The sequence below is a fragment of the Aptenodytes forsteri genome, unplaced genomic scaffold (genome assembly GCF_000699145.1).
Source record: "Aptenodytes forsteri isolate BGI_AS27 unplaced genomic scaffold, ASM69914v1 Scaffold8, whole genome shotgun sequence".
NCBI lineage: Eukaryota > Metazoa > Chordata > Aves > Sphenisciformes > Spheniscidae > Aptenodytes > Aptenodytes forsteri.
In genome coordinates, this window is record NW_008796218.1 from 11,051,965 (window position 1) to 11,067,514 (window position 15,550).

General features: G+C 34.7%; 1 protein-coding gene across 1 annotated transcript in view; it reads right to left on the bottom strand.

Annotated features, from left to right (window-relative positions):
* ELP4 (elongator acetyltransferase complex subunit 4) overlaps positions 1-15,550 on the bottom strand; it is a gene marked incomplete at its 5' end in the record, with an annotated part of 161,306 nt that overhangs the window by 125,918 nt on the left and 19,838 nt on the right. The window contains one exon of the mRNA XM_009288918.2: positions 11,879-12,000. Within this exon, the coding sequence (XP_009287193.1) occupies positions 11,879-12,000 (122 nt within the window). The remainder of the gene's footprint in view (positions 1-11,878; positions 12,001-15,550) is intronic.

The following is a 15,550-nucleotide window of genomic DNA, read 5'->3' on the forward strand; positions in this document are numbered from 1 at the left end:
TTAATATTTTAAGTTAGTATTTACAGCTTTAGCTTTCATTACAGATTTATAACAGATGTTTCAGTAAAAAAAGAAATTTAAATTTACTTTATAACAGATGTTTCAGTAAAAAAAGAAGAATATTTTTGTCAAAGTTTTCTTATATCTACCCAGAAAGAAAGCAGGGAAACTTTCAAACGAAAGACAAAGATTGCTGACAGATAGGAGAAAATGAAAACAGAACACTGTACTGAAAGGTTCTGAGAAAGTATAAATACAAACATGAGCTGACAAGCACGCCAATGTATTTCACATGTATGCAGATACAAATTATTTGCATTTACTTCCAAGAGTATTATATAAAGGATTTTTCTAAAAAATAAGATAGGTGTTATTCTGAATTTCTAATTTTATAACTCAGATATCCACAATAAAGAGTTAATTAATCTTATTTTCCAATTAAGGTGCTGTTTTAAAAACAAATTACTGAACAGTTAAACTATTATGCAGATTTAATTTCCTAATATAGTTATTCATAGATTTAAGCTGGTAAGGTAAAAAGGTCTTTCTTTTTCAGTGAAGAGCTGCTGATACATGATCACCTCAAAATATTGCTCAATTACAGTAATTAAAAAAATAAATAAAATCAACCTTCATTTAAAAAGTGAGTTCTGTAAAGGAATAATTCCGCAGGCCGACACAACATTTCCAGATATCTCTTCCTTTCATTCACCAAAATCAGCTGGCTCCCATGTACTACCTGCAACTTTTTATAGCGGTGGGTAACCTCTGTTTTTCTGAAAACAACTGCTAACCACAGTTTGGAAGAGATCATGAAATCCTGCCTAAGCATTTCATCAAACTCCCTGAGCTTGCCCCTGTTTCAGATCCTGCCACTGATACAACAAGTTGCTACCTCATCCTTCTGTAGTATCAGTGGGCAGCTATCACATCACCTGCAAAGCCGAAATCCAGGAAATGGCGTATTTTACCATTCACCTTTACTGCAAGGAAAGAGAAAAACAGCACCAATATTTTCTTAAAGCTATTTAATATTTTTCTCCTCTAGAATCACTGCAAATGCCTGTCACTTGTACTACTGTGTTGTGGTTTAACATGGCAGGCAGCTAAACGCTACACAGCTGTTCACTGTTATTATATAATAACTGGCAAAGACAAATTTGAGACGGGGACATTTAGCTATATACATTTGCTTTTATATAATCACACATAATGTATGTTTTACACAGAGACTGTATTTTACACTAAAATAGAACAGAGGTTAAAACAATAAGGGGTGAGAGGTTCTCCAAGTATTACTGATAAAGTACAAGCTACTTCAATACCCTCATGTAACACTGAAAAAAGTTCCTGCCTTGCAGTCAAACACAGAACAAAACTTTCTTACATGGCACTATATGGAAGGGAGACATTACAAATACTAGCTGTTGGCACCCAAGCAGCTCCATCCAAAACAATCAGAGACAGACACACTATCAGTGCAACACAGTCAAGCACTGTGGTATGCCTTAACTATTGCTAAGAATGAAGCAGATTAAGATATAAAGGAAAAATGGTTTCACCTGCAGCTGATAAAGATGTTGGCCGCCAGAGATGAAAACCTATCTAAGTATCCATCTGAAATAGCCTTTTTTGCCAATATAGTTTACTTTTAGCTTCTGACATAATAAAGAGATTTTATTCTGACATAATAAAAAACTTCTAACATTATGATTGTTTAAACATGACTAAATTCACACAAAGAACATGAGAAAACCCGTGACTCAGTACCATGGCAGTTAGCATAAGCATCAGCTTAGGTCTGTTTTATGCTGTCTTGTCCCTTGCTGCCCCCAGGAGCACTTGAAGAACTCCCTCATACCAAGAGCAACTCTTATTTCCTCAGTTGCTTTTCCAAAATGCATTTACCTAATAACTACCACGCTTAGCTGAAGAATATGTTTCTTAGATGTACCACGTTCTTGTCCCTATGCAAGAAACATGTTCACATGATGCACTGAGACTTAAGACATTTCTGGGTCTACTAAGTCTCACAGCCATATAATTTTCTATTCCAACAAACACTGTGCTCTAAAGCAAACGTATCCTGAATCATATTCTTGCACGTGGTGGTTGTGAACTTTATGGTCTTTTAGTAGGCTTTCTACATAATTCAGCTGCAATCCAGAAAAGGTGGTCTGCTTTTGGAGCTGACTGGTATTTTGAAGACCAATTGCTTGAGCTCCACCTGGTATATTAACTCGCTTAAATACATTCCAAGATGATGTACTTAAGCACAAATAGGAAAAAAACCTCCTATCCTATTCATGGTCTGAGTACATCTGTAATTTGAACACATTTTAGATAAAGATTAATGAACAGAACTAATAAAGATTGTTTACCTCCACATTCACGTCCTAACTTTATCACTATTACCCCAGCTTCTGCTTACCCTTGTTTCTCTCCCATTTACACTAAACTGTATGAAAGAGAGGCAAAACACACGGTTGCTGTTTGAAGGTATGTCTATGTTGACTAGAAGCCAACATGCATGCGTTCATTAGCCTGATAAAAGACTAAACAGAATACATAGGTGATCGCTAATGTTGTTTTTCCTTAGGATGTACTGATTCATATATCCCAGTCCATGATTTTTAAAAGTCTTTTAACTAGATCTTTGTATAAGCACATTTGGAAAGGGAGAGAGCTTAAAATTGGTTAGTAGGCTTAGGACTGGGGAGAATTACAGACACAGAACACAGTTTATTATAAACTTTCTTTATGGGCAATATTGAAAATATTGAAATGATCCAGCCATTTCTTTTTATCTTCATATCCTCTTTTGATCTTCATGATAACTAGAACTGGAATAAAAGGCTTCCCCCTCTTCTGACACTGCAAATTAAATGCTATTCTTTGTTTCAAGGAAATAGCTCTTTCCAAACCTGACCATGCCCAAGTGAAACAGAGCACCTAAGTGAGAAAAAGTCTCCAGTTGCCATAACATAGGTATATTCTCAAAGATAAAGGCTGGCTGGTTGGATACATAATTCACAAATCTTCAGTGTCATGAAAGGTTTCATTATTGTCTGAGAATTACAAAGCATTCATCAGTTCTCAGATTGTTCTTAAAAATAGAAGGAAAAAATAAAAGAGTTATGGAAAGGATGAAGCAGACCAACAGCCAAACTAGCCACAGAACACGGGCTTCTTCTGGCGCAGCTATACAAAAACTGAACTGAAAACTATACAGCAGAACACATACGGGGAGCAGTGGAGGGCACGGTTTCTACGAGTGACATTTAAAGATGGCTAAGCCTGGGCTTTTCCTCAAAATATCTGTGTGTGGGAGATTCAAGAGCAGGGCTTTAGCACAACTCCCTTTCTCCTAGATTCATTACAAATTGAGAAACAAAGACACTAGTTTCCAGCAGTCTTATTAAATCATTATTTGAGAACTGTACTTCTCTATCATATATAAAAAGCACCTAAATTCTGCTGAAATTATCGGAATTTTAAAAATATTTGGAATTATGAGCCTATTTAGGATTAAATAAATTTATATTCTTAGAATCAAAATCAGAATTTCAGAAGACTACAAGATTATTAAAATGTTTAAAAGTTACTTCCAAAATTTCATCCAGAATTTGGAAATAAAAGTGTTTGTTATTTAAATGAAAGACCGAGAAAAGGAGAGTTGATTTATCAGCCTGTAATATCTCTATTTAATGTATTTCCTCTTAAAAATATCTCAGCTCCCACATCATATAGCTTTGAAAAGCTTTGGCACTGACAATTTTGTGGCATCAGTATGTCAGCTCCTGAGAACTGTTACATTCTCCCAGGCTAAAAAAAGACAAATCTCTCATAAGGTACATAAAAAAACCAAAGCATGTAGCAGAGCATCAGTTAAAATAAAAAAAAGAAAATATCCAGCATTTCTTGGGGTCAACTAAAATACAAGTCTTTGCTATGCAGCATGAATACACAAAAAGGCAGACAACTGCTAAAGTTATTAAGTGCGCTTTGGTTGGGGCATTCGTCTGTGTCTAGAGTGAGATGTAGCACAAAGCAAAAAAGAGAGAGGGAAGTTTGTTGCTATGTTTTAAAATAAAAAATAAATTTGGAAAAAAAAAGGTCTTCTAAAGCACTAATACTAAATGACAATGCAATTAAAATAGTTTTGTTTCCTACAGACCAAGTTTATGAAGGTTTTATTGCAAACATGAAATAATTTATTTCATTAATAAATCTTTTATTTTTGTAATAAAACGATGTACAACCCGTATCTGCTAGCAATCCAGGTCCTTCTGTGTTTGCTGCCACATTACTTTGCTTGCCTTGTTTTGGCAGATGCACGAAGCAAAATCAGATTCTAACAGTTTGACCTCTCTCACTTCTTATGTTCTCTAGGGGATAATAAAATCCAAGATACAATCCCACAGCAGTTAATGAAGCTTAACCTCACACCCTCTTAATTACCAATGCATTACACCAACTATAGGCATCATACTCCTCTCTAAGCTATTTTACAATGCTAAAGAAGTACTACTGTGCTATTATTTAGCAACATAATCCAAGCTGTATGTGAAATCCCTCTTATATAAAAACCTTTGATCCTTACGGGTTTCAATAACTGTATAATTAATAGTAATTAAGAATTTAAAACATTATCTATTTATGTATCAATAAATATGTTGTTCACATGGTTTTATGCAACTATTTTGCAGTGCAATATCATCATAGGTATGATTAAAGAAATGTGAAATAAAAAAATATTAAAGGGAGTATGATTCACTGTTGTTCTCTAATTGCAACGATATTTAAATAGTTTAAACTCACATGAATTTAAGGCTCTTTTTCATTATGTTAATTTTTAGTATTTAAAGGACACCAGATGGTAAGTCAGGAAGGGTAAATATTTTCTTTTCAATAATGTATTATATAAATGTCAGTTTAAAGGATCCTACTCCCAAAAGGGGGGAGGATTCTGTTTTGATTGTAAACACTGGTGAAGACAAGGTCTATTGTTAAAGAACACAAATGACTGGATACAGAATTTTTCTCCTTTCAGTGGCCCTTGTACAACAATTTATATCCACCTCTAGGTAAGGCTGTTCTCCGGAAATTTTTCTTTGACATTCAAAAAGACCAAATGATGTCAACCCAGGATAAATGAGAATTGTGTGAAGAGAAAAGGGGAGTAATATTCCTCTGTTTTATGAAATAAAAAAGGTTAATTGAAAGTACTCTAAGGGGTATTTTTTTTTTTAACCCATGAGAATGTATTCTCTACTTCACATACACAGAAGTAAACCCTGCAGTCAAGTCATAGAACTCTTTGCTCTAACTTCCTTGCACTATGGCTCCACTTCACAACATTGAAACCCAGGAATGCATACGAGAAAATTAGATGATTTTTTTTTTATTTCATCTTTTTCTGAATCAGTTCATGATGCTTAAGTAAGTAAAAGATAAATACAACAAAAAAGGGAACGACATACTAAAAAAAGTAATGTGAAGAAACTAACTAAAAATGAGAGTGCCCTTGTCTAAAATTCTGTAAACTATGCTGCAGTGTATAACGCACTGGCCTAAACAGATTTAGTAATAACAAAGTTATTCATGAACACCTTTAGAGATGAACACTGTAAGCAATAGTTCACTAATTGAACAAATAAATTCTACAAAGTTACCAACTAGATTTGTAAAATAGTTATTTGTGAACATTGAAGACTAAACATTTGGGGTTTTTAAGCTACTACTTTTATGATATATTTAATCAGCTAAGTAAGATCTGTGCTTAAAACAAACATAATTTCATACCTAAGATAATGAAAGAAAATATCCTAATAAACAGCCAAGGATTGGTAGATAGGAAACCTGAAATTTAAGCCAAACATTTACTTCCTCTGGTTCTGGAAAATCTTTTTATTACATTGGTCTGAAGTTTTGACAAAGACTAAGCTTTACACTTTAGAGAGTTCTCAGCGTGGGTACTGCTTAAAAGGATTTCATTCTTTTTAAACAGAATCGATTATTTTTTTCCAGCATCCTCTTTCACACCCATACAACTTTTCTGTCAAGTTTATAACACAATTTTGTAATGCAGAAAATTATATTACAATATAATTAAAATATTTGCATTTCAATACAGAAAAATGTAAAATAGATATTCCATTTACCCAACATGCGAGCAAGAAAAGTAAATAGATGAACAAGAGCTATATAATAAAGAAATTAGATTTTTCAAAGGAACTTTCAAACTCTGAGACAGCTGCCAGGGTTAGCTTCAACCCTAGTCTTTGTGCCACAAGGCTATCTTTACTTCGGAAAGAGAGATAAAAGGTGGTAGGAAAGTTCACTAGTGCTGTAACTGTAACTGGATTTCTGTGTATTAAGTGATAACATTTAACAGCATGCAGCAGCTGAATCACTGTAACAAGCTCATGTATTTTGAAAATACAATTGGGAAAAAAAGGATAATAGGAATGTAGCCCTGCTTGCATATATATTTTCACCTTTCAAGTTGTTATGCTTTTAATGCCTTTATGCAGCATCTAAAAATGACAGATGACAGAAAAAATACCTCTTGCATTCATACACAGCTTCTTTCACAACACCAGATAGCAAAGAGACAGGAAGGACTTAGAACAGCACTCTCTGAAAATGGAAGCCTGGAAAGCCCTGGTCACCAACCTGATCATTTCTTCCAGGTTTGCATTCTTCCTTTTGACAAAGCAATGGTTTAGAGTCATATCTATGAGGGAAAAATGTAAGCATCATGGTTGAATGTACTTTGCTGGAATAAAAAAGTCCATGCAGACAGCTATGCTTTCTTTCAAGAGGTTGTTTGCATACACAGTAATACAACACTGAAGCTCAGTGGGTTGTTTATTGTTGTTTTTTAAATAACCCTGGAAATAACAAAAGTACATTTTACTAGATTCTTTCTGCATTCATCTTTTCAGTGGGAAAAGAGTAAGTGTGCACTTTCTGTTCTTCAGATCTGCTCAGTATAACCAGCTTGTTGGAGGTGGAATTTTTTCAGTCTTTTCCAAATGACATACTTAAGCAAAATGACATATTTAAAATAAACTTTCACTTTTGTTTTAGAGATCTTTTCAGCTTGGTAAGAATTTTTAAAAACTTGTTCCTGGAGGTTTTTTAATCTTGTCCCTAGTGTTTTCTAATAAACTATTATACTTCTCTACATGCACCTCCCAGCTTCCTCACCAAGTGATGCTGCATTTTTCCCTTTCACTGTGGTTCCCTAGACTGCTGGTGTGGTTTCTCCTGACTGACTTGACTTCAGGTCCAGCAAACACAGTGAAGCTGTGTATCTGATACATGGGCACACTAAGGGCTTTACTACTCAAGAGAATCTTCTGTGTAGTACTCCAGAGAGCAAACTGTTTGCACATTGTTCATTTTCAAACTTGGAAGTACAATGACACCAGATGTACAAGGTAAATACCGCTTCATGCCTTAGTATGGGAAACCTCAAAGGACTTGACTGGGGGTAGAATTTTGGGGAATGCATTTCCTTCTAAGAAGGCTATCCTCTATAGCAGAGGTAGGAAAAGCATCCGCAACATAAGCAGCAGGCTCATAGACTATGTCAAAGTAAGCTTTTTTCCTTGAAGGATGTGCTCTTTATCCTCTCTTGTAAGAGAGTCTCCAAAAGGCAATCTCAACAGAGTCCATAAGTACCCTGTAATAAAATTCCAGCTTGAAAACAGAAATTCCATAAAAATGCAGTAATTGCACGAAGTGTTCTTCAACTTTTCCACAGCAGATGAACAGGTGCAGTTCTAGAAAGCAGTTCTGGATCTCCCACTCTTCCCCCTCAGGCTTCCAGGTTCCCAATGCAATGGTCATTGAGGTAACATGGCCAGGATCCCACAGGGAAATTTTTGGGCTTCAGGGGATGCTGGTTTCTGTTTCCCAGCACGCATAATGACCAGTAAGCCTTCCTCTTGAGACAAACTTTGCACAGGCTCCACGGTAAAAGCAACATAACAGAGAGCACTCTTTATTGTTAAGATGAGCTCATAACTGGCAAATATAATTCAATTTTTTCTCATTAAAACTTGTGAGAATCAGTTCCCCCCCAAGGTCTAGATAAAATAATTACTCAGGCAAAGAAATTCTTATATAGGCAGTTTAGGTAGTTCTACAATTTTAGAAATTGAATCCAAATTGAAGCCAAATCTGAAACAGGAAAAGTGAGAAATATAGAAATGCAGCCGGGAAAAAAAAAAAAAACACCGCCGCCACAGACACAGATTTTTTAAGACTGGAACCATATCTTGGCACTAACAAGGAGAATGGGTGTAAAGAACTAAGCTGTTATATTGTTCCTGTATTTTTATGGCTTCCAGAAGTCAGTTTGGTACCCAGCCTAACTTGGAGTGGATGCAAGCCTCTTCTAATTTTGGCTACAGTGGTGTTCAAGGAAATATTCAAACCCCTTGCTTGCTGTTTCTTACTTTAAGACTGGAACCATATCTTGGCACTAACAAGGAGAATGGGTGTAAAGAACTAAGCTGTTATATTGTTCCTGTATTTTTATGGCTTCCAGAAGTCAGTTTGGTACCCAGCCTAACTTGGAGTGGATGCAAGCCTCTTCTAATTTTGGCTACAGTGGTGTTCAAGGAAATATTCAAACCCCTTGCTTGCTGTTTCTTACAAAAAGCATAACAGTGTTCAAGTTAAGATTTTCTCTGTAATAAATATAACCATATACTCAAATTTGTATGTTCCATTCTCAAAGACATACACTATATGCAACTTCAAAATAGCTGGCATTAACTTTAGAATGCTGAATTATAAAAAAAATATAGCCACTAAACACAGTGAAGTTAAGGAAATAGATACAAGAAAAAACCCCACCTATTTTATTAGTTTCTCTTTGTTTTTGAGCTTGAGCACGTAACAGCCTTTCATAATTTGTAGTCTAAACTTAATAAGGTATGGTACTGAAAATGGAATGTTAAGATACAGTATTTCCTTCAGTTATTTCATTATTAAACTAGTTTTCCATTTACCAATGCAATCAGTTTTATTTTATGATGAATCACAGAAGTATACCATGCTATTTCTTATATTGTACACTATTCCCAGGTCTTACGCCCTTATACTAAAAAGTTGCTTTTCATTGAAGAATATAGATTGAACAGAAATGCTCTCAAATGTTTAAAATACTTTCTACAAAACACCATGTATAGAGTTCTGTACGTTTTACCAGAAGTGTATAATTTTTCAGCATTACATCTTAATGCCAATTTCCTGAAGGAGTTTTGACAACAAAAGGCATGAATATGTTTTCAAAGGATGATGGATAAATTGGTGGGTAGTAATATAATATATCTTAGGCAGCTGATCAGGGCTTTTTATCCTCTGCTTGTCTGTTAGTTATACACAATTTCAAGATAATTATGGTCTATAAGAATGTCTTTTCCCCTTCCTACTACCAGCAATATTTGTCTTGGTTATAGGTTCAAGAAACTTCCAATCACATAATAAAATTAGAATAGGGCAATTATGGCATCTCAGCAGAGAACTGAATGTATAAATAGATTGACCACACAATACAGACATAAGGCAGTTAAGGAATTGCCTTTATGTAAAATACAAGTTAATTAGAATACTAGCTAAAGAATATATTGAATCCATACCTGAATTCTATAAAACAAAAAACAATCATAAAATGTATAATTCGGGTTGATACGTACTAAATCTATGTTGCCTTTCCAGTAAAGAATACAGTCCAATCAGATACCGAAAATAAATTAATTACTAATGTTATTAAATAAAATGCAATGTTATTTGCATATCTGTCATGTCAGATATGTTATATTAAAATCCTGACTTGGTAAAGACATCCAAATCCCAAACAGCTCATTTTTATGACAGGAGAGGACTTCTTGAAGCACCTGAAGGTCCTCTGTTTTAAAAGTCAAGTGAGACAGTTACAGGGAAAACTATTCTACCTCTGTGATTTGGAGACCTAACTGTGGCCAATGCCAGTCTTAGATTAACTTTTTCCAGGTGAGACAATAATGTTTTTTAGGTAATACATATTGGCATTTCAAGAAGTGCCTAAGCTTTCCAAGTGTGAAAGTACGTAATTTTCTAGTTTGACGTCTAGCATATTACAGGGTTACTTCACTGAAGCAATTTCAAGACAGCAATACAAATCAGAGAAATCAACTCTACTGTGCCTTGTCTGTTAAGCAAAGGAAGTGTTGAATAGTCAAGGTAAGAGTAGAAAAGCATAGACAAGAGTACTGTTGGATATGTAAACACACAAATGGAGGAAGAAAACAAGACAAAATTATGTTTTCCTCAACTTTCCTGCAGTAATATTGTCCGTCCATTTATAATCTCTTATAGTAACAACACTATAGAGTTACAACAGAGGAATGCAGTATTATTACCTAGTGTCTACCCCTGAAAAGTAAGAAGGAAAACTTATTGCAAATCAGACAACAGAGCTCAGTAAGTCACATCGAACTAACTGACCACAACCTCAAACTGGTACAAGAAGAATAGATGTATGTAACAATGTCTGTTGATTAACTTGCAAAAGCATAAAGAACAGAAGCCAGGAAAAATATGACATGCTATAAACAATTGATTCAAAAGTAAATGAAAGAAGAATAAAATGTATGTTATTACGCCATTTTAAGAAATTTTAACGCAATGCAACAAAAATATTCATTTGAATAATTTAATTTTGATGAGAAAAACAATGATCATGTATTGTAGGGTCAGAGAGTCAATGACTTGATTATCAGTTATTTAAAAACAAATATTATTTAAAAATATAGCACGTTCTTATGTAATTCGTACTTCACAATCAAATTCTAACCTATTTGTTTAGGCTATATTCTAAACCACAAGAACAAATGATAGAAATTTCACCCCTAAATGAACCCTCCTTAGGGTCAAGATCATAAAAAAAATTATTAGATTTTTCATAACCACAATCACATAATTTCATTAAGAATATACTTTTTCCTGAATACTGAAGATAATACTGAATAAATAAGGCATAGAATCTACCATCACTAGGTAGGAAAAAAGAAAAGTAATCATTTTGTCCAGAAACAGTCTCTGAAGACTCTTAAGGAAATACCCAGACTTCACTTGATGCAGAAGTAATCATTCAATTATATGTTACTTTTGATATTAGAAAAAAGCTGCTTTAGAAAGACATAAAATATTTAATGAAATTTTGTAAGATTATCCTCACACTTCAGCATTTTTTGCAGTGTTGATCAGACTTTTTCCCTTATATAATTTCTTTATCATGGAAACTATCAGTGTTTGATTAGGAGCTCACCAAAGTCTGAAAGGAACCTTTCTATATGACCTGATCCAAAGCTGACCATATTTCCTAGTAGAAAAAAGACAGTCAGAATGAAAAGTACATGTAAAAGAAGTTGTAAAGATGTTAAATATTTTTCTTTCTATAGGAAACTACAATAAATATCTATACAAGTTGTACACTGTTTCCACCACAATATATTGGAAGCAGCTTAACTACTCTTCCTGATAGGCAGGTGGAAACTGTAAACAGTTGGGTTTACTCAAACCATTCAACTAAGCCAGCTAGTCTGTCTGGTTTTCGTCCATAATCAAAAGGATAAGTAGGCTCCTAGCCTGATTTGGCCTTGGGAGGATCTTACCCCATTGTCTGCAGACAAAGGCTAGCGAGCTAAATTTAATTCCCAAATCTGGCTAGTATAAATACTCCTGCACTTCCCAAAACATTCTTATGAATCACCAAGATTAATTAATTTCTTACTACACAATATATACACTTTATAACGTATTTAAATTCGTCAAGAGATTACAGCTTTACTTGTCAAAAGCTATGAGTCTTCTTTACCTTTAAGATGTGGTCAGGATGCTCTTTAGCAGAAGCAACAAACAAGTCATGTCCACAGACAACTCCCTCTGCGAGAAAATACTTGAACAGCAAATTGGAGTAAAGACCGTATTTATCTTCCTCTGTGAAAACAAGAACGGTTGGAATTTTTTCTTTTGTGTTAGATAAATCACCCACCTGTATTTTCACAACACTATGAAAGCCCTCTTCTGGTCTACCTCCTAGAGTATATAATGTACAACAGAGATAATAGGTAAAATATGATTCCAAAGCTTTAAAAATAATGCTTGATAATATTGTATTCCTAATTTTTTAAGCCAGAAAAATAGTTCTCAATCATGTATTTAATTCTAAGATCTGGATGGGATACAGCAATAGTGCTATCTTCCTAACAAAGTTTCCCAAAAGTATTAGCTAAGATGACCAAAATCATGGTTTAATGAGAAGGGGTTTTGTTCATTTGGGAGAACTATGTTAATGTTTATATTCTTAATGCTTAAAATACTAATCAAGTTGCTTAAAATATCTATTAATTGATGCTTTTCAAAATTTAATCATATTTGGCATGCTAAAGCTATATAAAAATATAATTTCTTATAGAGACATTCTTACATCTTTACTGCTTTCAGAACTGTGAGAACTACAAAAATAGGCAAAACAAATGGATATATTGAAAAAATAGACAATTTGCAAGGCCATTTTTGAAAGCTAACCAGAGCAAAATCAGGAACACATTCAAAAGACACATGAACTTATAGTTTAAGAAGTGAGACAATACTTGTTAACAGACATTGTGAATACTAGCCTACTGAAATAAAAATACAAACTCACTGACTTCAGAAAGGCTGATATTTCCTTCAGCTTCTTTGTTGCAAGTTAAGTATCAGAAATTACCAGAATCAGAAAGTCTTAATAAGCTTCATACAATTAAAACTTATCATAACTCAAAACTATGGGGGAAGTGAATGAGTAAATAACAACTGAAATTTAAACCACCTCTGATTTTCTTTATTTTTAGAAAATATAAACAATAGCGATGTTAATGCTAGCAAAAACCATTCCTAACAATATAACTACCCGATTAATTGTCCAGTAAAATTTTAGATCATGCCCTTTGGAGCAACATATTTCTGACATTTATTTAGAGAAATATCTGAAATATTTTGTTTGGGAGAAAAGTAAATGCAACAACAAAAGTAAGGTTTCACTTTTTCATCTCTTAATCTGGCTGCTGAAAGATAACACACAGGGATGTTGTGGCAGAAAAATACAGAGAGACAGATTTTCTTTATACAGAACGAACAAGACTCTTAATCCATTATTTGTGTGACTTGGAAACAATTTCCTCCCTATTATGAATCACATACAAAATATTAAAAGAAAAACCACAAAACCAGTAACAAAGCCTGAAAATAAGAAAGTTGTCATTCATATCTAACTTGTAAAAAATACTAAAGAAGGAAAACAAAAAGAATGTAACTTTGATATGTACCAGAATAGTATGTTTCGGAGCTTAAGAGTCAAAAAGAACCAATGAAGTGGAGTGGGAGGAAAGGAAGCAAGGAGATGTATATCCAAAAAGAAGAAAGAATATTAATAGCAATGGGGAAACTTAGGAAACAAATCACAGAAAAATAGCGTTGCACTGCTATGCTCCTGATATCATACACAAGTACTGACACTTTATATACACCACAAGTTTTCAAATTCACTGGGGAAGGAACAGTTCTCCCACAGATATTCCCCATCCTCCATGGGATATTGGGCAAAACAGAATTTATTTCCTGCTTTTTTTATTTCACTTTTAAATTTAGTATTTGGGATACTTTTTTTTTTAAAGTTAAAAGGTATACACTTAAAATTTAGAAAATTTATTTCTTTCATTTCTTTCTTCTTCCTTCTTCAGAATAATCCCTAAAGATATAACATCAAGATTACCTACTTCGTTGTTAAGGAGAAATACTTATTTAAAAGTTTCCCTTTCATTAAACCCAAGAAATGAACTAAAAGTGACTCTAAAGCAACATCTCGAGATAGAGAAAAATGCTCCATAACACAGTTGCTAAGACAGGAAATTACATAAAACTGCACATCCAAATAAGCCAAAGGGAATACAATAATTACAACACTATTGCTACTAGTACTAGCCATTGCTATATCCAGCTTATTGCAGAGTCTGAGGGTTTTAAGAACTCAGACTGTATTAATATAATTTACCTTTGATACTGTTAACATGCTTAGTAGGCCATATTAGCCTTCTAATATACTTCCGATAACACATTTATCTTTTTTAAAAGTAACAGTCCAATGAAAAATATGGACAGATCAGTACCGTGAAAAGTACAGTACTGACAAATGCTTACTGTTGACAGCACTGGGTTCCCTATTAAAACTTCAACAGGACTGATTCAGCAGGACTGATTTCCAAAAGCATTACAGAATTACAAACTGCAACTTCTTTGAAAGTTTCGAGCTCTTAATTAAATATCACGTGCTTAAAAAGCCATTAATAGTGTTACTGAAAAATTGTTTTCCTAGTAACTGAGCTCCATACGTTGTGCTGTGACTGAGGACGTAGGTCCATGTATGAGACTAGGGTGGAGACAAGACTCAATTCAGATAAAACTGAAGCACTACAGTTGCAGAAGCAAAAAGTAGAACTGACACTGCCTAAAGTTTTGAAGAAGTATTACAGTCTTATTTTGTACATATAGTCTTTCGAGCCTGCTTCGATCTTAAACTGCTTCCCAGAAGCCGAAGTTCCCAGATTTCCCAGAAATCCCCATATGCAGAGTAATTCTCCCTTATAAATGGAATCCAGGAACACATACAGCTCCTGCCCCCTAAACGCTGGCTCTCTCTAGTTATTTATGCTTTGGTTGCTTACTGCAATATAATTGGTATTATATTATTCACAGTATATTGACTTCCATGTGCTAATCTCCATCTATGAAGCTCTCAATTTAAGAACCAAAGCCCTCTAGAAAGCAAAAGTGACAGCATGATATCTTATTTTTTTTTATAAAAAATTGTCTGAGCTACCTGAAAGAAGCTGCCAAGCCTCCCATATAATCACATCACTGCAGCAGATGTCAGTGGAGGGAGACAATTTTGTTAGACCTCCCTTCCTTTGAACAAAAAAGGAAAAGGAACACTAGACAGGCGGTCTGGAAGGATCCTCAGTTGTAACATTTACTTCATCTTTGGTGATCAAAAATCTTGATTTTTTTATTTTTATCTACAGGTTAAAATTCACCATCATTTGAGGCACAGAAACACTAAGTTGTATTGCATATGGACAGGACTTAACTGACAAAGGTTAAGGAGTATCAGGGAGTGTGAGCGGGAGATAGATTGGTGGAGCCACACCCTACCATCCCTGAGGCAAAGGCAGCAGATGGAGGCTCCACAAAAAGCAGAGGATCCCCTGCCCTCTTGCCACCAGGCAGAAGGAGGGGACCTAAGTGACAGGGGGGAATGGAAACAGGTCCCTGCTCAGGGTGCCAGGCGAACCCCGGCCCAGCCTCCCTCACCTTCCCAGTTGCCCTTACTCAACAGATATGGGGCCCTGGAACTTGAGGGCCAGGCAAATGAGGATGTAGATGAAGGTCCATCCAGGGGGTTGCCTAGGGTGAGGCAGTCAGCCCCACGCATTATGACTGCCGCTGCTAA